Genomic DNA, 23,459 nt, shown 5'->3' with positions numbered 1-23,459 from the left:
TATATACATATATTATACTTCCTTATTTTGCATTCTTCATACCGGATCAAAGTTTTTCAACTTTCACTTCACCTTTCTTGTTCTACTAATGTGCATGCTATTTACCGCTGTTAAGCTGTCAAAAAAAATTTAGTGCAGTTTGTGTCCTCTTCCTCCCTGAAAAATCCCCAAGTCAAGCAGCACAATGACCTGATACATGCATCTATCTTGTTGACATCACATTTACTGTAGCAAGAAGTTGAGAATAGGATATTGAGAGCTTTGAGGTAAAAATCCTTGGAGAGGACGAGCTCAGACAGTTTGTTGTCTGTACGGTTCCGTTTCCTGACTTGTTTTCTATCATTCTCCCTCCAGGGCTGACAGTTTTAGTGTTCAGCCTTTTAAAATGCATTACTGCACACCTCAAAATCGATCACTGAAGGATGTACTCTTTCCCTGAACACCAATGCACACATACATGCATACAAACCCTTTTCATGAATATACTCTTACCACTGGGACACAAGACAAGGTCAGGCTGCAATTTTGGTCTGATCTCTCCGCCCCAACTCTCTCTCCCGTTTCTCTTCCTCCATTTTTCTTGTTCCGCTCATCTCTTTGTTCACCTTATTAGCAGTGTACTCGTTCTCCTCATTTTAAGCCCCCTCCATCACTTTATTAATATCACTCTTTTCTCCATTCTCTCCTTCTTTCAGGATTAACAGTTGTTTGTGTCGATGGGCCAAATTCCCAGACAGCAGATTTTGAGTATGGCAGGGTTGGGGGAGATGGTGGTTTTGTGGCACTCTTGATAGAGAATGACATTATCACTGCCAGGGTTAGAGGTTTGATTCCTACTGGGACCAGCCGTGCTCAGAATGCGTGTAATGGTCCTGTAAGGCGCTTTGGATGTAAGCGTCTGCCAAATGGTACATTGATGTTACATCCCAGGGACAGGGAGAGCTGTAATCCGCCACTCAAACATTTCCTAAACTCAGCCAGTGATCCAGTTATTACACATGAGGATATCATTTGTAAACTGCAAGCAGCTGGTAGAGACCGAAATCGCAAAGCAGGCACTGATAGATATGAGAGTCCAGACAGAAACACACAGAGCAAAAATGCTTAGAAGTGCAAAAAGTCACTTATAGAAACATTACACCAACACAAATACAATTTATTCCAAATCCCTCGGAGGAACTGATTTATTGTCCCCACGGGTTAAAAAACCAGTGAGGATAAACACATGATGGGGACTACTGGCCAAGAATACATAGATGAATAAAAATGATGTTCATTAAATTAAATGTTAAAAAGACTAATACTGAGCAGTAGCCTAAATAACTTAATAAGATCAGCATTTTTCACACCACAATAAAGAATGTACACATACACACAAAACAGTGCACCAACACACACACACACACACACACACAGGAGTAGGCTACTGTTGACATGTAATGGAGCCTCCTAAAGGGATTAAGGGGTAGACTGTGAAATGTGCTGAATGCGCCTGCTTGGTAAGAAGGGCCCCGAGGGCCAGCAGGATTAAGTCACCCGCTGTGTCTGTGTGGTTACTGTATGTCATTTTCATACTTTGTCATGCCACTTCACCATCAGCTGATCCATTGTTCATATTGTTTGGTATTCAATGGCCCTGCATCAAAGGTAGGAGACACAAAGATGTGCTGCCATGGAGTAAACTCAGACACTCTCATCAAATTAGCTCATTTGTTGCCATCATACTGAATTACTGCTGTTAGCTTTGACAGATATTTTTTTATTGAGCATTACATGAAATGGTGCACTTGCGATGCATCTAGTGGTTGATCTCCTGAACCTGAGACAAATTAGGCTAGTTCTCCCCCATGAGGCACCTATATTGTCTCTACTGTATGTGGCATTAGTTCTCTAGGTAATACTTTATTGCATGTTACCAAACTATCTTTGTCCCTGTGGACAGATGAGGCAGCTAGGCATTCAATGGAGTTGTTCTACAAATGACCTGTGGAGGGCAGCGATGCTTTGCTGTGTCTAGTCTGCCACACATTTCATCAGCAGAAGAAGAACGCTAGCGAGAGCTTCTAGCCTAATCTTATGTACTATTTTACAACAATGTGGCGTTACATTGCAGGTGTAAAGAGAGCGGCCGATGTTGGTACATCTAGGCAAGATGAGACAACTCACAAACCAAGAGTTAAAAAGCTGACAGCGGGGAGTTACGTGACTGGCTAGTTTTCATGACAATAGTCAGTCAATGGATTGCTCCCACTGCCTGCAACATGCTTCAGCCAGCAGCAAGACAAACAAAAGGCTTTATTGTCGGCAGCAAAAATTTAAAATTGGCAACTATCAAGGACCATGAAGCCTCCAAATGCCACAAGGAGGGAACTACACTGTGTGTGTGTGTGTGTGTGTGTGTGTGTGTGTGTGTGTGTGTGTGTGTGGTATATTGTTAAAGTTCGGACTCAAAATTAGGGCTGAACGATTTTTAAAAAATATCTAATTTGGATTATTTTGACTGCTGTTTATTCTGGCATCATATTGGCTAAAATTCTTATGTAAACAAACATGCATGTAAACACAGTGGGCAATATTGATGTTGGCAAAAATGATCAAGGTCCTGTCAATATATCGTACAATAAGTTGATGTTACAATTATCATGACAGGTCTGTGTGTGTGTGTGTGAGAGAGAGAGAGAATTAAATATGGATAACCATAAGTGAATAAATATTAAATTAATACTTTTTATTAATAATTTTTATGAGAAAAATGTGTATTCATTTTTGTTTTGTTTTCCAAAGCAAGACAAACGTTACACAAAAGTTAGTTACACACAAAAGTGCGATTACAAAGTCAGAAACAGTTCCGACACTGTGTGGCATCCACAACAAAATGTAATGAATAATAGCAATGTGATGTTACGCCTGCTTGATGTTGAGTTGAAGTTTATCTTTGTAATTGTATTATGATCCTTCATTAGTGCTGAGTGTTCATTTTCTTTTGAGGAAGGTGATGAAGTGCAGCAGCTCTTCAGCTAATGAAAATCAGAACTTTTACATTGACACCTGCATGTATTCACTAATTCATACAGACATCTTTGCCTTCATTTCCCACACTACATCATTCTCTTCTTTCCCTCCTAGCTTGATTTTCTTAGCCTTTATCTCTTCTCTTTTCCTGTATTCAGTGTATGGTCCATTTCCCCACATCTTTCTACTTGTCATCTCTGTTACAAAAATCTCTCACTCTTTCTCTCATCCTCCTCCCTCTCTACATCCATTTCTCTCCCTACTCCACACCTCTCGGACTGTCTTTTAACCTCTTTCTCTTTCCAATTCTCCTCCCCATGTGAGTTTGTACCTTTGCATTCTCAATATATCAGATTAAATGATTGTGTCCTTGGATCCACATTAAAATGTATCTACAACAGTTACCTGTTGTATTAGCTTTGTATGGCCGTGGTTAGTCATTTGTTTGCACAGTGGAATTTGTAAAGCTGGGATGAAATTAAAATTTCTCTCCTGTTTGTTCCACTATCTTGGCATTTCTTTCTCTCAGTGAGTGTGGGCCTGCCTGCTGGCACAGCAGCAGACAGTTACTGAGCATGTCATCACAGCAATATCTGCAACGGGGGAAAAGGATTCCCAGGGGAAGTTAGACTGACTGTTGCTAGAAACAACTGGGGTGGCCTCAATATGTGCTGCTCTCTTATTGGAAACAAAGTCAAAGATAGTGAAAATTGTACTGATATTGTCAATTCTTTTTTTTCTCCTTTTGCATATGTCACTACAGATTAATTCATTTTCATAGCATATGTTCTACCACTATAATTTTTCACACTGTATGTAGACTATGTAGCCAAATGTATGAACATAATTTTGATGTTCTTTGGTGTAGGGCTGTTTTCCATGGTTTAATACAAATTAGGATTTTCTTAATGCAAAAGCGTCAAATGATATTTAAATAGTAGTTTCAGGGCTCTAGGCTTACAGGGGCACTTGTGCACAGTAATTTGTTTTGAGAAATAACATTATTTCATCTCTTTTTAGATATTAAACATTAGGAGTGCACAGGGGCGAGCTGATTTAACAGAGCTTACAAAAGAATTTCAAAATATAGGATGTAAAGGGGACCTGACAAAAGAAAAGATTCCACTGTGAATACACTGTCCTTGATTAATGAAAACCCTTTTCAAACTGTGTAGAGGCTCCTAATTCTTTTGAGGTTTTGCAGCAAGGCTGGGGGTTTGATAATATTTCATCCAAACTGAATCCAGTCATGACTCTGCTTAATGAATCTGACTTCAGTATTGTATCACATCTGAATCCATTCAAATCCCTTAGTGATTTAGTTTTAGAATTCAACTTTTGAGGAAACTAAAGTTATAAATAACTACAACTCAAAAGATTCAGATGCAACCTGAAGGTTTAGAGGACAGAACCAGTTTTGAGTGGCAAACTAATAAATGTTCACAACCTGAAGCTACAACTTTGAAATGAGATAAAACAGTAAAATAAATGTTCATGGCAGCAGAACATATGAAATGCTGATTGAGTCTTTTCACATTTGCTCATTCTTATTTTAGACAGGTACCTCTATTTATTTACTCAGGGGAAACCAATTGAGAGCAACACACTCATTTACAATGTTGCCCTGCAAATACACAACCAAACAAGCCATATAACAAGTATAAAACCAACAATCTTATACCAAACATAAATACAACACAAACACAAGATAAATGACTTATAAAATACAAAAGAACAAAGAGAAAATGACAGTAATATAAGTACATTATCCAGACACATCAAGAAAAACAGGAGCATTATAATTATAATTATATATCATTATATAAAACATCATCCAACCTAATCTTAAAATGTATGTAGGGATAAAAATGTGTCTAATTTAAGGGAGTCCTGAAGCTTATTCCACCTATAAGGAGAATAATAGGAGAATGCAGTTTTTCCCAGTTCTGTATTCATATAAATAGTTCTGTATTCATATAATTTTCACTCACATATGTGAGTGAAATTCTTGCACTGTAGAGCCTTGAGTGTGCTTCCAACTTTGTGGCAACAGTTTAGGGAAGGCCCTTTCTTATCACAATGTGAAAATGCCTTTGTGCGCAAAGCAAGATCCAAAATGAAAAAGGGATCTGGGTTTGGTGTGGAGGACCTTAACTGGCCTGCACAGAGCCCTGACCTCATCCCCATCAAACGCTTTTGAGATGAACTGGACTGCCACGCCAGGCCTTATAGCCCAACCATCAGTGATGCTCCTGTGGCTGAATGGGAGCGAATCCCTACAGCCAAGATCCAACATCTGGTGGAAAGCCTTTCCAGAAGATTTGAGGCTGTTATCTAACTTTTTTTTTCTACAAGTGAGAGATCATGAGGCATTCTACATTCCTTGAAACAATTCTTCACAGTGCACTCAAACACCCTAAAAGCTTTAGCCAGTGACTGCTGACAACTAAAGCAGAATACTCTCATGCAGCTGTCCTAACAAGCTGTAAGCATCAGAACAATGCAAAGGGTCTTATTTCCCAGAGCATCAACAGACACTCTCTTTCTAGTTTTGCAGCATGCATTATCTACTCCGACCCTCTATGTTCAAAACTAATGAATGGAGTGAGTCTTATTCATGAGGTCTGAACTCTCAAACTCTCAAAGTAGAAAGCTTCAAGTTGTTGCAATGTGATGTTTGGATGCACAGAGGCTTTTAGAACGTTGTGCCAATTTCATATTTATTCTATTACATCTCCTTGCGTTGTCTCAGAGTGTGTGTTGGCATATTCACCTTCTTACACAGACTTGAAATTTGCGTAGTCTTGAAATTTTCTCGCCATATTTCCGTAGAGTAACGTTTAGGATCACTAAACCAGCTCATTCATGGCGATCACAATGCTAGCTTATCTCTCTCTTTCCTTCATCCCACATGACTCCCTGCCCTCCTGCTGGGCAGTGGCATAGCGGCCGACAGTAAGAGGGAGTATGATGCCCTGCATTCGTTTGAAGGATTCAGTGTTTGACAAAAAATGAGATAGAGTGAAATGCTCCCCGGTGAGATGAAACTGCCAGCCGGTGGATATACTGCAGTCGGCAGTCACCAATCCCTGGACAACAGACAGCTAAGCTCTATATCTCTGCACAGACAGAAAGAGAGTGAGAGGAAAAAAAGAGGTAAAGTTTGGGGTAATGAAAGAGACACAGGGAGAGAACAGAGAGGACGAAGAAGCAAGACTGACAGGACTGTGAGGAAATGGCTGAGAGAAAAATGCTGGATGTCCTCAGAGGGAGAGGCTTCAAATCACAAGTCTTGGTGGCACTTTGAAGGCAGAGACAAAACAAAGGAATGGATATAAACAGACTTGTTATTTTCTCGCTATTTACCACGTTTTGTTTCGCTATCTGTCTTCTGAACATCTTCCTGTTTCCTTGTCTCCCCTCCTTCCCTCCCTTTTGTTTCGTTTCTGCCGCCATCCAAACATTTCTCCTCCATCTCATCCGTCCTCTGTTTGATTCAGGCTTTCTCATCTCCTTCTCTTACCTTTTCCATCTCTCATAAGCCCCCAAAACTAAGCACTTCCCTCCGTCTCTGCTTCCCACTTTTTTCTTTCTCTTCTTGCTCCTTGGCCCTTGAAGTCCTTCCTTCTGTTATACCCACTCGCCCTCTAATTTCCTCTCTTCGTCTCTGGTTTTTTTTTTCTTCCGTCACCATCATTATCTCTGTCCCTTTGTCCCTCCACCACTCTTTCCCCTCATTTAATGTTTAATTTCTGTCATTCTCCATCTCTCCCCTCCCTCCCTCCATCTGTCCACAAGGTGGTTGGGTTGTAGCATTTATGCCTGCAGAGTCTGCAGCTTTTCTCTTAGATGCTCTCATCTCATTATCCTACATTAGAGGGCTTGGCTTGCTCCCCTGACCTTGCATCTCGGCGCAATCTGCTGTTCCTCGCTCAAATCATCCCCGTCATTCCAGTCCCTCTTCTTTGTTGTTTAAAAGAACAAGGAGAAAAGGTCCATTGCAGTTTTTCCTTCTTCACATGCACAGTGTGTGTAAACCAGAAAAAATATCAAAGCAGTTTTGAAAATGCAGAAACAGAAACTCTCAACAGAATAACTAACTGAGGGACATCTCCAAGTCTGACCCCACTGTGACAAATCCATACACATCTACTGTATGTACAAAAATAAATCTCAGCGTGTCAGGTAACCAGAATGATTGCCAGTGATGTACTTTTTACACCACATGCTCACTTAACTGTTGCTGCACTGTGGCTGCAAAAGGATGGGGAAGACACTGAGAGAGAGAGTGAAAGATTTTTGCAAGAGGAGTGATAAAAAGATGTGGGCAAATGGACCTTGAAGTTAATACAGGTAAAAAGGGGGGGAATAAAAGAATAATAAAGGGGGAGAGAATGGAGCAGAATGTGTAAAATAAAAAGTCATTTCAGCATTAAAGGAATGACTAACAGCAGTGAACATGGCATACAGATGTCGCCTTTCTAAAAGTCACTGCTGCATTGGTGCTTCAAACCTCAGATGATGATTCACATTTAAAGGTGCGATCCAGCAATTTATTGAACCTCCATGAAGTCGGAGGAGTCATAAGGAACATATGAAATAAAGACCCACTTTTATAAAATCGCTTTTCATCAAATATTTTATAGAATATTAAAATTGTTCATTTTGTCTATTTCAATTTATGTACATTTATTTTGTTTTATTTTAATTCTTCGACTGTATTTTTTATATTTTTCTGTAAAGCACTTTGATCAACTGTTGTTTTAAATGTGCTCTATAAAAACATTTGACTTGACTTGAAAAAGCAAATGGACATAACTGTTGAAGCAAGGCCAAGATATCCTGACTTTAAGTCCCTGGTGTGGCCAAGGTGTCCAAAAACCTTGTATCACTACACTTCCCAACGTACAACTCGGCAGTCTATTGATAAAGCACTTCCTGCCTGCTTATGTCCAGATCTTATAAGATCCAAAGTTTGTAAGCCCAAGCTAGGATAACCCTGTTCATCATCACTTCAATCTACCCAGACAGGTGGGTTGAATAGACTCTTAGCAAGCCAATGTTTGAACTGTCAGAGAGTCACTTGTTAGTGGGTGCCACTTCCTTACCAGTAGATCACAGAAATGTGCTCAATATGAATGCCAGTATCAGCTCATCGCCTATAGTGGATTTTGTTCACCATGCCATGAGGCTTGAAGTCTTTTACCAGCTGTCATGCTACACTTGAATCGTCCCTGCTCCTGTCTGTACTAAGAGCTCATACAAAGGATGGTAAAAGGCTTTAAAGTGCCTACAGGTCCTTTGTTTTGGAATAAAATATGAAATACTAAGAAAAGCCTATTAGCAAGCTTCAGTGCATGAAATAGTCTCCTGGGTTTTGTTTAGAGTAAAAAGACAGTGTCCAAAGTCGGCAACTTCACTTGGAAACAATAGTAGTTTTAAGTTGCTGCTCTGAGCTGCTTTTGGTGAAGAAATACTTTTGAAGCACAATCTAACAGCTGCCAAAGCATTGTGTCTAATTTTCTACTTCTAAACATGTTAAACCCACAAAATTGGAAAGGAGATGATGTCCAGCTAACATATCAACAGAAGAAGAACCTTCACCAAGCAGCCCTGAAAGTGTTTGCTTTATTGGGTCAACATACCTTTCAGAAGCAGTTTTTTTCTGACATCAATGTCAGGAAATCTAAATTCAGAACAAGACCGACCATAGGAATGAACTTAAGTGTATAGATTCCAGCATAAGTCTCTCTTGTTGCCTCCATGCAGTGCCAGTTGTCTCACTAACTGCAGGAAAGACTGACTGCATGTATCACATACATGTGAACTATAAAATGATAAATGTTTGGGGTTTATGAAGGGAGATGATTTGTGATACAGTGATATGTGGACAAAGACAATAAGGATAAGAAAAAATAACTAATTACTAAAATTATGTTTTCTAATATAGTATTTGGCCGAATACGACCAACCAGCTTTAAACCAAACTTGTGTCTAGTGTATCTGCCTCCACAGAAACTGCTCATTAGTAGAGAAAATGCAGGAAAAACAAAACAATGTGCAATGTGCTGAGAAAACAGTGAAAAATGAGGGGTGGTGAAGAAGGTGAAGGAGGCATCAAGAGGAGGAGGGACAGGAGGAACAGGGACAAAAAAACAGAAATGATGGAATACAAACAGGTGGAGAGAAGGGAAGAGGACAAACAGTGAGCTCTCTTAAGAGGAAAGATGGCTGAGCAGGAGGCAACATCAGTGAGATTAGAGGAAGAGAAGATGGAACAGAGGAGAGGGAAAGACAAGGAAGAGGAGAAAGGTTTGCTGGAGGAAGCAATAGTTGTTGTTTTTTTTAGATAAAAGCAGGTAAAGGGTTAAAGGGTGTAGGAGGGTGGAGAGGAGGGGAGGGGCAAAGAAAAAATGCAGATGAAAGCAAGATACACAAGAAAAAAGTGGGAAAAGAACAAAAACAGGAGGAGGAAAAGAACTTAATAGAACATTTAGGAGAGAAGAGCATGTGTATGAAAGGAAAACAGTAATGTAGAGAGACACATGTTACTGGAACTGTTTGCCATGCTTTATATCTCAAGAATCTACTGAAAAGGTTTTCAGAAACAGCTGAAGATATCATTCCTCAAGAGAGGCCTGAAAAAATAAATAAGCAAAATAGGCTTTCTTTAAACAGATAGAGTACTTTATTAATCCCAAGGGGAAATAAAAGATTTCTTTGCAGTGTGGATGTTTAAAGGGGACCTAGTGTGCTTTTCCTTATTTTCAGTCATATATATAATGTTAGATGTTGATATGTATATATATAAAAAAATGTAGATTTACATAAATGACAGATGTTCATGTTAAAACTGGCCAAAGTGTCAAATAATGAGAAAAACGTATGTAGAAGTAATCCCTGTGAGCAAAAAGCACCAACTTCAGACTGCTCTGAACGCTCGGTTTCCAACTGTTTTTTTCTACTTTCAGCCTGAGTTGACGTCGGCTTGTGATGGATTTCTTTATATGGACATTTGCTCCACGCACAGCGCATGACTTCACTGCTCCGCTCTGCTAACATTATTATTTGCCATATTTGGGGGGGTAGTCACGCCGAGCCATAACTTCATTACACAGTATTGCAAAGTAAAATAAATAGTTTACTTGTTGGAGGTGTGCTGGTTGTCTGCGGCTCTTCATCAAACATCATCATCACTGTGGCTGTTTCTGCTTGTACTATTCCTCCGCACATTATTTCAAACTGATCCGCTGAACAAAGAGCTCCAAATATCTCCATATCTTGTTGTGTTGACTGGTCTTTGGCACCACTAACAAAGCTCTGCTAATTTGGTGAGGAACACGTTTCACTTCCTGTAAATTCCTCACAATAAAAGTCTCCCATTATTCAGTCATTTAAAAGCTTTTAATAAGAAGCAATAAAGCAGGAAATGTTGGGTTTGCATCGGTGGCAACTTAACACGACTGAGACGAGCTGATACGAGCTTCCAGAAAGCTGGCCAATCAGAACAGAGTGGGCTCATCGGGAGGGGGGCCTTAAAGAGACAGGAGCTAAAACTGCCTGTTAGAGATAGAGGCTGAAATGAGGGGCTGCATAAAGGGCCAGTATAAGATAAATGAGTTTTTTGAACTGTGAATCATTCAAAGCTACTCTAGTGGAGTCCTAGAATAAAAATATAGAGCTGGAAAAGAGCATAATAGGTCCCCTTTAACTGAGATTATTATAGATTTTTTGTTTTACCTGTCAAACCGTTAAATTGTTCCATTTTAAAGTTTTGTAAATGTATGTAGTTTTATTGTTGAACACAGAGCTGCAAAGATTAGTCAGTGAATCTATTCATCGACTGACAGAAAATTAATTGGCAACTAATTTGATGATCGAATAATTGTTCAAGCAAGTTTTTGGTTTTTTTTAAGAAAAAAATGGCTAAAAATTAATATCCAACTTCCAAAATGTAAATATGTTCTGTTTTTTCTCGTCTTTCGGTTTTGAACTATTGTCAGACTAAACTGACATCTTGAAGAGTAATGATGGGCTCTGGGTACTTGGTATAGACATTTTTCACTATTTACCAACACTGTATGAACCACTTTTTGTTTGTTTTGTTTGTAATACAGACCCCAGAGAGAGCAGTCGTTGCCAAGGGAATTAATGGGGATACCAAAAAAAACAATAAAGAGGAGGAAATGATGCAGAGGAAAATGGACAAAAATATGAGTAGGAGATGGACCAGGTAAGGACACAGCAGAAAGTCTAAAAAAAAAAAAAAGCCTTAAAGGAGGAAAAAAGTAAAGAAGCAGGATAAGATGGACAAAAGGTTTAAAAAACAGAAAGAAGGGGGATTGGGCCAATGGACAATATAAAAATAAAAGATAGAGGACAAAGGAGCAGATGAACAAGGAGAAAAGAAAAGAGATGCATGTGATGAGGTGAGGAGAGCTGAGAAACACAAGAAAATAAGCACAGGTGGGAATAGGATGGAAGAGAGGAGAGGACAAGAACAAATCAGGGAGGAGGAATATAGAGGGCAAAGCAGAGAAGTAAAAAAGAAAAGAAAGAGGGGAGTGACATACAGGAGAGAATTGGCAGCAGGATGATCCGATTAGATCTGAGCAGACAGGTGGTGAGGAGAGCAGAAGATAAGAAAGTGTGAAAGAGAAGAGAAGATGGAGAGGATATGAGAGTAAGACATAGAAAGAAAATGAGAGGCTGAAAGAATAAAACTAGGGAAGGACAGTAGTAAACAATTCATCACCGCTGCTCTGCCTTGACTCTGCTGGAACAATACGTCCTCCTCCTGAATGCTGATCTCAAACTCTCTCGACTCTTTCTCTAAATCACTTTTTCCTTTTTCTGTTTGCATGCTCAGTCTGTGTTTCTGTCCTATTCCCTCACTGTTGTTTCCTCCTTAAATGTGGTCTTTCATTGCTCTAAGCCTGTTTTTACCTGTTTCTCCTTGAGTTTTCTCTCACTGATCTCTCCTTATCTTTCTCTTCCTCTATTTTCATTCTGTGTTTGGTTGTATCAAATGGCTAGAAAACCTCATCTAATGAGGCTGTCTTTGGCTTTATCTGTGCATCTCACCTACACCTGTTGGTCTTATAAGAAGATTGTTCCCTTGGAGGACACCATTTTTGATAACCTCCACGTTTTTGTCATTTACTGCGGCTCTCTACTGGAGGTGTTTGTACATGGGTCTGAAAATATGTGCCCAACCTGGCAATAATCTGTCACTTTCTTACTTGACATTCTTGACACTCATTTGCTCTCGACACTGTGTCTACACAGGAGACACAGTGTGAGCAGCATATTAGCAGTGTAGCAGCAGCAGCAGCAGCAGCAAGTGCTCCATTTGTGTGTCTACACAGGCACAATGTTGAGTGTAGGCCACCCATGTCTGGGAAGCACTCAGAGCTTAACACACAATAAATGTGGTGATGCGGATAAAACAAAGGAAAATAGACTTGAAGCGTGAAATATACGCTTTAGGTTGCATTTACATGCGTGTAACATGAGTGAAATGCAAGCAGTTATGCAGCCCATGAAGACAGCTGCGTTGATTAAAACAGAAGCATATCCATTCAGTCAGAAGCACATGAGACAAATGAATGAAATACAGTTGGAACGCTTCCTGTATAAACACAGTGTAGGTCTGCATGGAAAGCCAGCTGGGAAATCTGATTAAAGCTAACTGGCTCTTAAAGGGAAACTTTGCTGACTTTCAACCATCACTGTATCATTAGAATGTGGGTAGTATATACAAATGAACAATGTGGGGAAATTTCCCTTTCATTGATCATGTATTCAAAACGCCACCTCAGCATTACAGACTCAAAACAATTTGAGTCAAAGCTGACTTCAGTCTGATGTAGGTTGATTTTAACCAAACAGCTCTCTGTGTTTGTGTTGACTGTGTTTTGTGTCCTAATTATTATTTGTTTTAGAGAAATTCCAGTTTTATTTTATTTATTTTTTAATATATTTTTGGGGCATTTTTATGCGTTTACTGGACAGCAACAGTTGAGATATGACAGGAGACAAACAAGAGGAGAGAGAGAAGGGGAATGACATGCAACAAAGGTCCACTGCTGGCATTGAACCACGGACGGTGCATTTACATGGCATGCGTCATAACCAATAGACTACAGCGGCGCGCCAGGAATTTTCAGTTTATATGTTGGTGCATGTGTACGTCACATCCTGGTTTCAGAAATCTGGATAGAGTTTTGAAAGTTCCAGTGCAAAATTATGCTTTGCTTAAAATGATAATATTTATTTTCTAGATAGTGCTAGAGAGCGCATCAGATCTTTTATTGCTTAATTGCATAAACACCATCTAATCTGGGCTACTGTCTTGATTCTGATAAGAACTGATTGACATTATACACAGTTATCCAAATCCCTGCAATGAACTGAGCACTACATAAAGATGGAATAGGACTCTCTCTTGTATGCAACACACCTGTATGTGTGGCATGTGTGTAGATCTGTATGTATATTAGCAAGTAGCTAATGTGCTCTTGCATATACGCATAGCAGATGTATGCTGCATCTGTTATGGTTGCTTGTAATATCTTAGTATCCTTACGAGACTTTACTAGGACATCTGGATAGACCCTTATAGAAAATGGGATACTGTGGCATGTAAACACACATATCCAGGTTTTCATTTATTTATAAAGACAACACACATTCATCAACATTTCAGTGTTAGCCAGCTGGTTTATTTTCAACTGCAGTCTTTTGGTAGCTGTTTTGAAACCCATCACTGGCTTCTATCTGCACAGGTGTGTCTTCAACTCTGGAAAGTACAAGAAGTAACAAATATACACAGTGGCTGCATTAGTCTTTCTATCTGTGTGTCTCTTTTCTTTTTGGTATTGTGTTTATTTTCATTTCTCACCATCTCGTCTTTTATCCTGCATCTCATCAGTTTCACTCTCATTCTCTCTCTAAGTCTCTTCCCCTTTCATGTTGTCCGTCTCATCTCCTTCCCTGTTTCCTGCTCTCTTTCAGTCTCCTTGGGTATTAATGTCTCCTTTCAGCCCTGCTCCTTCTTCTTTTCCTCTACCTACCACCCCCTCCCTCTTCCCCATCTCCTTCCCCCAACCCATTCCTCACCGTGTCTTTGTGACTCAGTTACCTTCATCCCTCCCTCCCACAAACACAGCTTCATCCCCCAGTGACATGCTAACATCCAGCTGGTGTAGATGCTGATAAACTCTGAAAATATCACCCTCGAGCTCCAGTTCACCCTCCTGCTCTAATTTCTTGCTTCCTCACCCACAGTCTCCCACATCATCTCTCCTTTTCTTTGCTTTCTCTTAGCTTCCCTCTATGCATGGAGTGACCACTGCTTCATATTCACACGGTTAAACACAATTTCCCCCCAGGGAGCTACCCAGTAACAACCATTTATTCTGATGTTGGTTGACTGGAGCAGTGGGGGAGTTAAGTGCCTTGCTCAAGGACATGTCTAACGAGAGTGAAGAATGATTCCCACTTGCTTTTCTTCCCGCTCCACCATTCATCATCTTCTTTCTCCACTCCCTTCTATTTATCTGTACCCATCCCCTCAAAACACCCTCACTGTTCTGCCATCATTTTTCCACCCTCTCCTTCTCTCCCTCCATCACTGTCTTTCCTCTCGGCCCTCCCGAGCTCCGTCTCCTTCCTTTCCCACCACCCACCGCTTCTATTATCACTCCAGTGGGCTCTGATGAATGACTGAGTTTGATTTGGGTGGAGGAGGTCGGATCGAGCAAGGGACTGGTGAATAGGAGTGACATTAAGTTTTGCTTGTGAGGCGATGTATGTTGTTATCCATAATGATTCATCATAATCACTTTTCATCAGTTTCAAAAAGTCAGAACGTATATTTCCACCACTCACTGTGGCCTGGCAAAGTTTGATAGGAAATTTGGGGGTCATTTGACCAGTTTTTAATCAACTGACATATGAAGCTCTCTTCTTTGTTATTTCGCGGTAAACTGTGACTGTACGTTATTGGTCTTTGTTCAAACCAGAAAAACACTGTGGCTGTTCTGAAAATGTTTAATTTCTCCTCAACTGTCCACCAAAATTAAATTGTGAATATATTTGAGGTCAGAAATAGTCCTTTAAGCTCCTGCAAAAAATATGGTTCTCCCTTTTGTTTTCATTTTATTCATTTTTTATGTCATTTGTTCTTTTGCTAGCAGGGAACGTTTCCTCAGGAGAATCTTGAATGGTCATACAACTTAAAAAAAAAACTAAAAAAAACCCCAAAACAAAACAAAACAAAACAAAACAAGAAAAAACATTGTGCAAAGCTTATATTATTCTATTAGTTTTCTCCTAATAAAGAAAGAAGCTTTTTCACTTTGAATGTGTTTCAGTATATCAGGGAAAAAAGTGTCATTAAATTCTGCCATTTCAATCAGCTTTTTATTTGTTAGGCTAAATAAAAACAGGACACAAATGGTATAAAAATTGCAGGTCAAAGCCAAAGCACCATGACAGACATCAAGACAACACTCAATAATGGAGCTTTATAAGATGCTAATAAGATTTTGGGACGTTTTATACTCAATCTCGTTTGACAGCTTTTCATACTGAGTATCTGTTGATTCCTACTCGTATCAAGGACTTCCAATTATATTTAATAAATTTAATTATTTACTCCTACATAATACATCTACACAGTACATACATAGTCTATGGACACCATTAAAATTATTTAAGTTATTCAAATTATAAATTTGACATACAATAATAAGAAAATGTCTCTCAGCTGTTCTAATATTTGATTTTTTGTATCTTGTTTTATTTTGTGTAGTGTTCGAGGAGAGAGGAGCATCAGTGAGGATCTGGTGTGAAACAACTTTTCAGCCCCAGACCAAAATACTTCAAATGCAGTTTGAACTACTCCATCATTAATTTACAGGTGTGGTGCTCTGTTGAAAACACCTTCTCCATATCATTCACAGAAATCTTTGTCTATTTTGTATGCTACAACAGCAGCTACAGGGCATTCTGACAGCTGTGGTGCCATGTGCTAACAAACACATGATTAGAAATGGATTGGGTTTCATAAAGTCGATACTCAAAAATCAGGAAAATGTTTTCCGGCAGTATTTTAAGTAAAACGTCTACAATGACTATAAAGTTTCTTAGAAATCTGTTGGCCAGTACTTGCACAGACCACATAAAATTATAATAGAGAGCACAGTGGACGTCATACTGAGCACATATTTGACGCATTTGCTCCCATTACAGAGGGAGCCCTGCTTGGTTGGGCATGAAAGCTGGAGTGGATGGGACGGACAGGGCGAGGGAAACAGAACAGGAAGAGGAAGAGGAGATACACGGCCAGATTTAAGTTCCACCGGCTCCTAAACCAAGAATCGAAATCTGCCTACTGACCTTAATGGGAGCAGAGGAGGGGATGGATGTGTAGAGGAGAAGAAGAAGAAAAAAGGGAAACGGAGGAATGATAGGGCAAAGACGAGAAAGAAAAAGAGCAAGTCATTTCCTCTCTGTCTTCCTCCTTCCATCTTTACTAGACAATAAAAACATAAAGCATCAATCTGCAATCTCTGCTTTCTTATTCAGACCCCTAATTTTCATTCTCACCATCTCTGTGCTGTTCTGTGAGGTTCAGAAAGTTCCTGTTAATTGCAAAACACTGTTCAATCACAGGCTTACACACACACACACACACACACACACACACACACACACACACACAGGTGAGTGCTTACCTCCTGTCCAGAGAGGTAGTAGGCAGCCAGCAGTCCTCCTATGAAACGAATGTTGACCTCGAACACGGACACCTCAGCATTCTGGGAAAACAAGAAAGCACAGAAAAAGACATCAGATAGGATGATACAAACTTATACTTATAAAATTCACTTAAGTTATTATTTATGTTTTTACATAGGAAATCTGTTGGATTGTAGCATTCTCTTTCATTGTAAGTTTTGATTTAATTTGTGTCACTCATCATTTTCAGTTTTTTCCTCTTTCTTTTGGGGCTTCTGTTTTGTTTCATTCCTTTTCCTACAGAAAATACAAAAGCAGAGAGGAGAGAGACTTGCATTCTTCAAAACATAGACTATCCAGAGGAACAAAGCCAAATCAAAATTGGATCACTAACTTTTATAGTTCATTATTTAGTGACAGCTCTAGTTCCAACAGATCGCATTGGCATTAATTCATTGAGCTGAATAGTTGATACTTAATAAAAAGGCTTTACGTAATCTTTGCTGAGTTTTTGCTTTCTCATGAACAAAACTTGGTAGAGACTCAGCAGCCAGACATTTCTCCGTTTTCTTTTGTGGAGCAGCTGAGATTGTCACTAAAATGAGAATAGCCTTAAAAGTCACCTTAAGTGAGCCTGGTCAGGTTAGGGTTAACTTCAGGGCTAACCCCCTTCACTTTAATCAACACATGGCAAGCAAGAACACAGGAACTTGGCTTGGATCTGGAGGAGTTGTTGTATTTATTCACTGACAAATAGTCTAAACTGTACACACACTGCACCGCTACGTTTACCGTTATACTTCAAACTCTCTGCTCCAGTCGCCACTGTCACACACATGCTCTATGTCTCTCTCGACCACACACCGCTACACAAACAACCTACACACTGAGCAATCCCTTAAAGGAGCTGCGCTACTTGTATAAGTTAGTTAACATCGTGCAAATCGCCTAAAAGAAAACAACAGGCAATGGACTCAGCCAGTCACCGATACCTCTAACCTACTCTTAATCCATCCAAGTGGACATTAAGTGCCATATCTCTACTGCTGGGAAGCCTTTGTAAGAGAATGATATGGGAAACAGCCAGTCTTCTTGGCAGCCGTCCTTGCACAGCTCTATCATTTCCACTAGAATGCTTTTCTTCTAGGGACCAGAGCACCATATCTAGGCATAGAGTTGTGTGGATCAAGTCTGGAAAAAGGGAGCTTCCTTCCAACATTGAACCTCATACCTCATTACCTGTGAGGCGTTTGTACACGATTGGATTTTGGCTTCTTGGCCATAAACAGGTCTGACTCCCTCCACTTGCATCTGTAGAAACTGCTTGTTCTACCTCTCACGATCTACTGCTTCAGCAAAAGACGGTGAGAGTGTAGCGGCACCTACGATTGACCTTGAGTTAAAATGGTTTTTACATACTGTCAGTATGTGTGATAATGTGCCAGTGTGACTTGCAGCTGGGTCCACCCTCAGATCCCATGTGTGCAGAAATGCTGGTGAGGAGTGTGTGTCATGTGCTGACTGCTGGGGAGGAATGAGATGCAGAATGCCTCTCATCTCCACAGCTCTGCCTACGTTAGCTTCCCCCTGAGTGTATCTCACTTTGTCCAAGTCCCCTGAGTGTACGTCCTCCTTTTTTTCTTCCTCTTTAAGGTCCCTCACCTACATACATATGCATTTATCCTGCATATATCTTACATTTGTACTACAGAGAGAATTATTACTTGAAAGTTAAACAGCGGAGCATAATTAGGACATCATAGAACGGTTGTCTGTCAATAATGAACCTAGTACAAAATGCTCACACTGTATTATAATAGGCAAAATAATCATATTAAAACTGTTATATTCAGTTAATAACAAAAATATATTTAGGCCCAGAATTTTTTAATGACGCATGGAGCAGCAATGGATGCCACAGCCACAATTCATCATTTCAACATTGGCGTAAGCCGCATTATAAACCTCTATTCAACTTACAAGTGTTTGCTCGGAGCAACTTGTCAGCAGGCAATTCCTTTTAATATTCAAAGATGTCAAAGAGAAAATGACTTGATTTTTTTCTTGAAGCACACAATCTATCAGGAGACTGAAAGTGCAACAGCACATCAGGAAGCAGGCAGAAAAACAGCAGGGACTGCTAGTCATGGGGTGGATACAGTACCGAGTTGATGTTGTGTTGAACTGAGTGATAAAGTGATGGGAGGCTCTCTTAAAGCTGAAGGCCAAGCTTTGTTTGGCAGCATCCATTTATCTACCCCCCCCCTCCCCCTTCTATCTGCCAGTCAGCCTCGCTTGTTAGCCATTTACAACTGTACTTTTGGAGCTCAGACCCCATGAGCAGAAGAGCAATGAAACAGCCCTGATTTAAAAATGCCTGCAGTAAATAGATAGGATGGTGAGGAATCTTGTAGGTTGTGCACTGACGCATGAAAGCAGCACAGGAATAGAAGATTGATTCTAATGAATTGTTATGTTTTGAAACTATAAAATAGGACAGCGGAGTCACTTTCTTCTCTGATCTTCTATTATAAAGATAGCTCTTAAAAGACATACTGTATACTCTTACCCTGTCAATTACATCCCACTTTCCAACCTTTTCTACTTCATTCTCCATGAATATCCACCATCCACCAGTATAAACTGTTTTTATGTAATTAATGCCTTTACAGGAACAAGTGCAGGTACATTGGAGGCCTATACATACAGTACAAAAACCCTTCAGCTTTCATCCGTCATACAGTGGTATCAGCTGGGGAGTCATTGTCAGATGTCTTTCAGCAAAAGACTAAGGGGGAAGGGGAGGGGATGTCAGGGGTGTCTGATCATGACAAAAATGACAGTTTTCACTGCATAAGACCATGAAAACTTGGCATATTATGGAAAATAAACAACAGAATGTAACTGATGAAGCCATCTTTGGCTTCTCCAGAAATAAAGTGTGAAAGATAACTCCGCATTTCTAATTAACAGTTTTGCGTTTTAACCAGAAACATGGTGAAAACACAGCTGTGATGTTTTCACCATGTGAATTGCGATAATAGAATTAGAAATATAGCTGCAAGCGGTAGTTCACGGGTTCAGGCCTTTTCGCACTCAACAGAAGGAAGCAGCTCAATCGGCCAAAATTAAAGCCGTGAGCAGCAACAAGCGGGTTTCAGGCTTCACAAAGATGAGCTAAGTGACTTCAGCTAGTTTTATTCTGTTTAAGGAAGGAGTGAGACTAATCACACACTTGTTTCATCATCACAGAGCCTGCAGCATTTTAATAATTGCGCACTAAAAGTTCCACTATTCGTCCCCTCTTCATCGGAATTGAATGAAACTCAGTGTGTATGTTCAGGAGATAGCGCAGGATGTCTCCAGTGAGTTTAATCAGTATTGCAAATATCTGATAGGCCACACCCACTAGCATGGATCAATATGGCACTACAGGTTTTGGTTAATACTTGCTCCCAGAGCTTTTGCTCCCGTTTGTGGCGGCCCCTATGGGTCGGGCTCAAGATGCTTTGATAGACCTATTCCCAATCACAGACTGAAGTTACCTATCAAGATTTATAATGATTGGACTAATGGTTAATGTGTTATGGGCAATATTTCCTAAACCCCGTCCTTTGCGAAGATATTAGGGTTGATGGCAGCCATGTTTTTTGATCAATCTTTCTCATTTACAGTAGAAATGTGTATCTCAATTCCCCAAGGCTGTATACAAAATTTGAAAATAGATGTCACATTACTGTTTTTCATTTTATGCAGCTTAGCAAAAAATCCATCATGGTGGGCTTTTATGGTCCAAAAGGCTTTTTTGTAGAACACACTTGTGTGTGAAATTTCAAGTCAATCGGACTTACGGTGTGAGATGCGTGGCCTTCTGAAAATTGAATTTTTTGACCTTTATTACAGCGCCACCATCTTGCCGACTGGACTCATATTTCTTGTGAAGCACATGCACATCATTTCCACATTATTGGCACATTATTGTGCCAAGTTTCATGGTTTTAGCTCATTCCAGTTCACGGCAATTTGATGGCAGAATAAAACAAATACTAATAATAAACCAATAAACCAAGACAAACTTAGAAGGGTTCTAATCCCTTCAGGGTTTGAACCCTAATAACTGGTACTACTACTGCTACCAACAATAAATCGGCACAAACATAGAATAAACATATAATAAGAAACTCTTGCTCCTGTGTAATTAAATCCACTTAATCAAACTGAGCTGGAACACCATTTTTGACAGCTAGCAGTAATTTATCTTGACATCTCTGCAGCACCGTCTCTGATCAAATCCTCAATTTAAACAGGGTTATTAACGCGTCAGTGAATGAAGTCCATTAATTTGGTGGATCTTTGAGCGTGGCGATAGATGCAGACCTCACGCAGACACATCCATCATCTGAGGGCAAGCTGCAGTGCGGGGGCACCACCAGGACACTGGAGAGTCCAACAATGACTCACTGCTTGGCTCAATCTGACATGGCAGCTATTTAATCATTCATTAGTGGTGGAGCTGGTGGATGTGGTGGTGGCAGGTGGGTAGCTGAACTGAGAGGTGGTGGATGGAGGTGTGTGCACACAATAAAAAGATGCATACATTTGTTAAAAGTATATGAGAGCCATAAAACTGTGTTGTTAAAGGAATATTTGACACACACACAAGAACACCAGACTACAAACAACAAAGACTTGACTGCATGTATGTAAGATAAAGCTAAGTGAAATAATGTCGAGACCTTGCACTCACACAGATACCACAATCATAAAACACTCTCCCAGCCTAAGAACGAGGATCTTACATCTTCTGAAGCTGAACTGTCTCTGGTTTCTTGCTTGTGTAAACAAGTGGGAGTACACTTCAAACATGCTTAAAGCATAAATCCAGTTAATTACAACTTGGATCTTATTTACATAGTTTGGCTATCAGTTCTGTTGGTGATGATAACTTCTCTGCTCTGGGAACAGGAATGTCACGGAACAGAAGTCTAACTGGTCAAGAAACACAAACCGGGAGACAATCATACAGGTTGTAAACAAAACACCCCAGTTAGCAAAACCTTGGTCATGAATCTATCATCATTATCACCCTGTTCACAAGTTATGGTTCAGGAACCATAAACTGATCTGTACCAAAACTTGTGAGACAGAAATAGAGAGAGGGAAAGAGAGAGGGGGGGAATGACATGACAGGGAGTGATGGGGGAAAACGCAGCACAGATGGTGCCAAGCTCAAGGTCTTTACAGAAAAAAATAGCCTATGAAGTTATAATTATTATTCAGCTTTTTTTGACAAATCATATGGTTTCATCACAGCCTGGTAGCAAATGTTCAAAGACCCAGTATGGGTCTGTGGCCTGGGGGCTGGGAACCTCTGGTTTGAATAATCTGGCTAAACTGTTGATTATTTTGTTTCTTGATCCGTCAGACACTGTGGAAGCAATGTCACCTTGTTCCTTGATCTCAGCAATCACTTTGGTGAGTATGTTATCATAACTGATAAATACAAAAATAAGTAAATAACTAATCAAACGTCAGTCCTTATCTTAAACTATTAATTGATAAAGTGACAAAGTCCAAAAACATTCTGACTATAAAGGTGAAACAGGCCCTGACAGTGATGACACACACATATGCATAGGTGAGTGGTTAAACTCGACTAAGAGTGATGTCTTATATCTCCATGCTGGAAATCTCTGGAATTCCATTCTATCCCCTTTTCCCAGCCTGAGAGCTCTGACTAGAGAGGCTGGCTATGTCTGCACCTTTCGGTTGAACAAATCTTTAATTTTCACAAGGGTGCCAGGCCACTGCAGGCTTGAAAAATATAGCTCCTCATGAGCTAGGGAATTACCTGTTTTTGTAAAAGGCCTGAGCAAAAGCCAGAGTAATGCCATGGCCATGTTGCTGAGATTCAGACTAAGCTAGCTTAACATTTCATGAATGTTACAGTAGCTGCAAGCTAATGCCTGAATCAGTTGCCTAATGCATGCAGGTATAAGAGCATCAAACCAAGTCCTTAATGAAAGCCTAGCGACACACCTCCCTCTTTCTTTCACTCGTTAACAGGAGCTTCAAGTTTCATCCCCTCTTCTCTCTCTCCTCCCTAATCTCTTCTCTCCAGTCTCCCCGTGTGTAACTGCAGGGCTTCTCCTCTCTTCTCCTGCCACTGATTCTTATTACTCACCTCAAACACGTTTGCAATATCTTCTCATTGTCTCATATTCCTGTCATTGTTATTGCATTTGTTATACATTTTTATAATGCTCCACCTTTTTCAGAAGGCATAAATCTCATATTGTTTGTTGCCATGGCAGGTTTTATTAGAACAGCTGCTCTTGCAGTCATTTTGGATATCATTCTCTCCAAGAATACACACTTTTTTGCAAAATTTTCACTTGAACACTTGTATTTGATGAGTTTAAATATTTGCATTGTCAGGTGAAAATGTTATCTGCGTTAATTAGTTTGACCTGATCTACTTTTATTTACTTTTCCACTCTCTCTCAGCTTCACATCCAAATGTCCTTCCTCTACCTGTATTTGTAATTGCCTTATTCTATCACCCCTTACCTTGCGAGGCAGCTGGATTCACGACAATTCACAACATCACAAGATCACAAGTTCACACAAGAATCCATCTAGTCAGGCTTCAAGTTATGCGCTTGTGTCCATCAGTGGTCCGGACCAATCAGGGTCCTATAAAG

General features: G+C 40.0%; 1 protein-coding gene across 6 annotated transcripts in view; it reads right to left on the bottom strand.

The window, feature by feature from the left end:
• Positions 1 to 23,459, bottom strand: part of man1a2 (mannosidase, alpha, class 1A, member 2) — a 147,617-nt gene that overhangs the window by 40,422 nt on the left and 83,736 nt on the right. For all 6 annotated transcript variants that reach the window (XR_010930680.1, XM_067604300.1, XM_067604301.1 and 3 more), the window contains one exon: positions 16,755 to 16,835. Coding sequence is in view for 5 of the 6 variants with exons in the window: in XM_067604300.1 (XP_067460401.1) it covers positions 16,755 to 16,835 (81 nt within the window). In the remaining variant the exon portion in view is untranslated. The remainder of the gene's footprint in view (positions 1 to 16,754; positions 16,836 to 23,459) is intronic.

This window comes from Thunnus thynnus, chromosome 11, assembly GCF_963924715.1.
Source record: "Thunnus thynnus chromosome 11, fThuThy2.1, whole genome shotgun sequence".
Lineage (NCBI taxonomy): Eukaryota > Metazoa > Chordata > Actinopteri > Scombriformes > Scombridae > Thunnus > Thunnus thynnus.
This window is presented reverse-complemented; position numbering and strand designations above follow the sequence as displayed.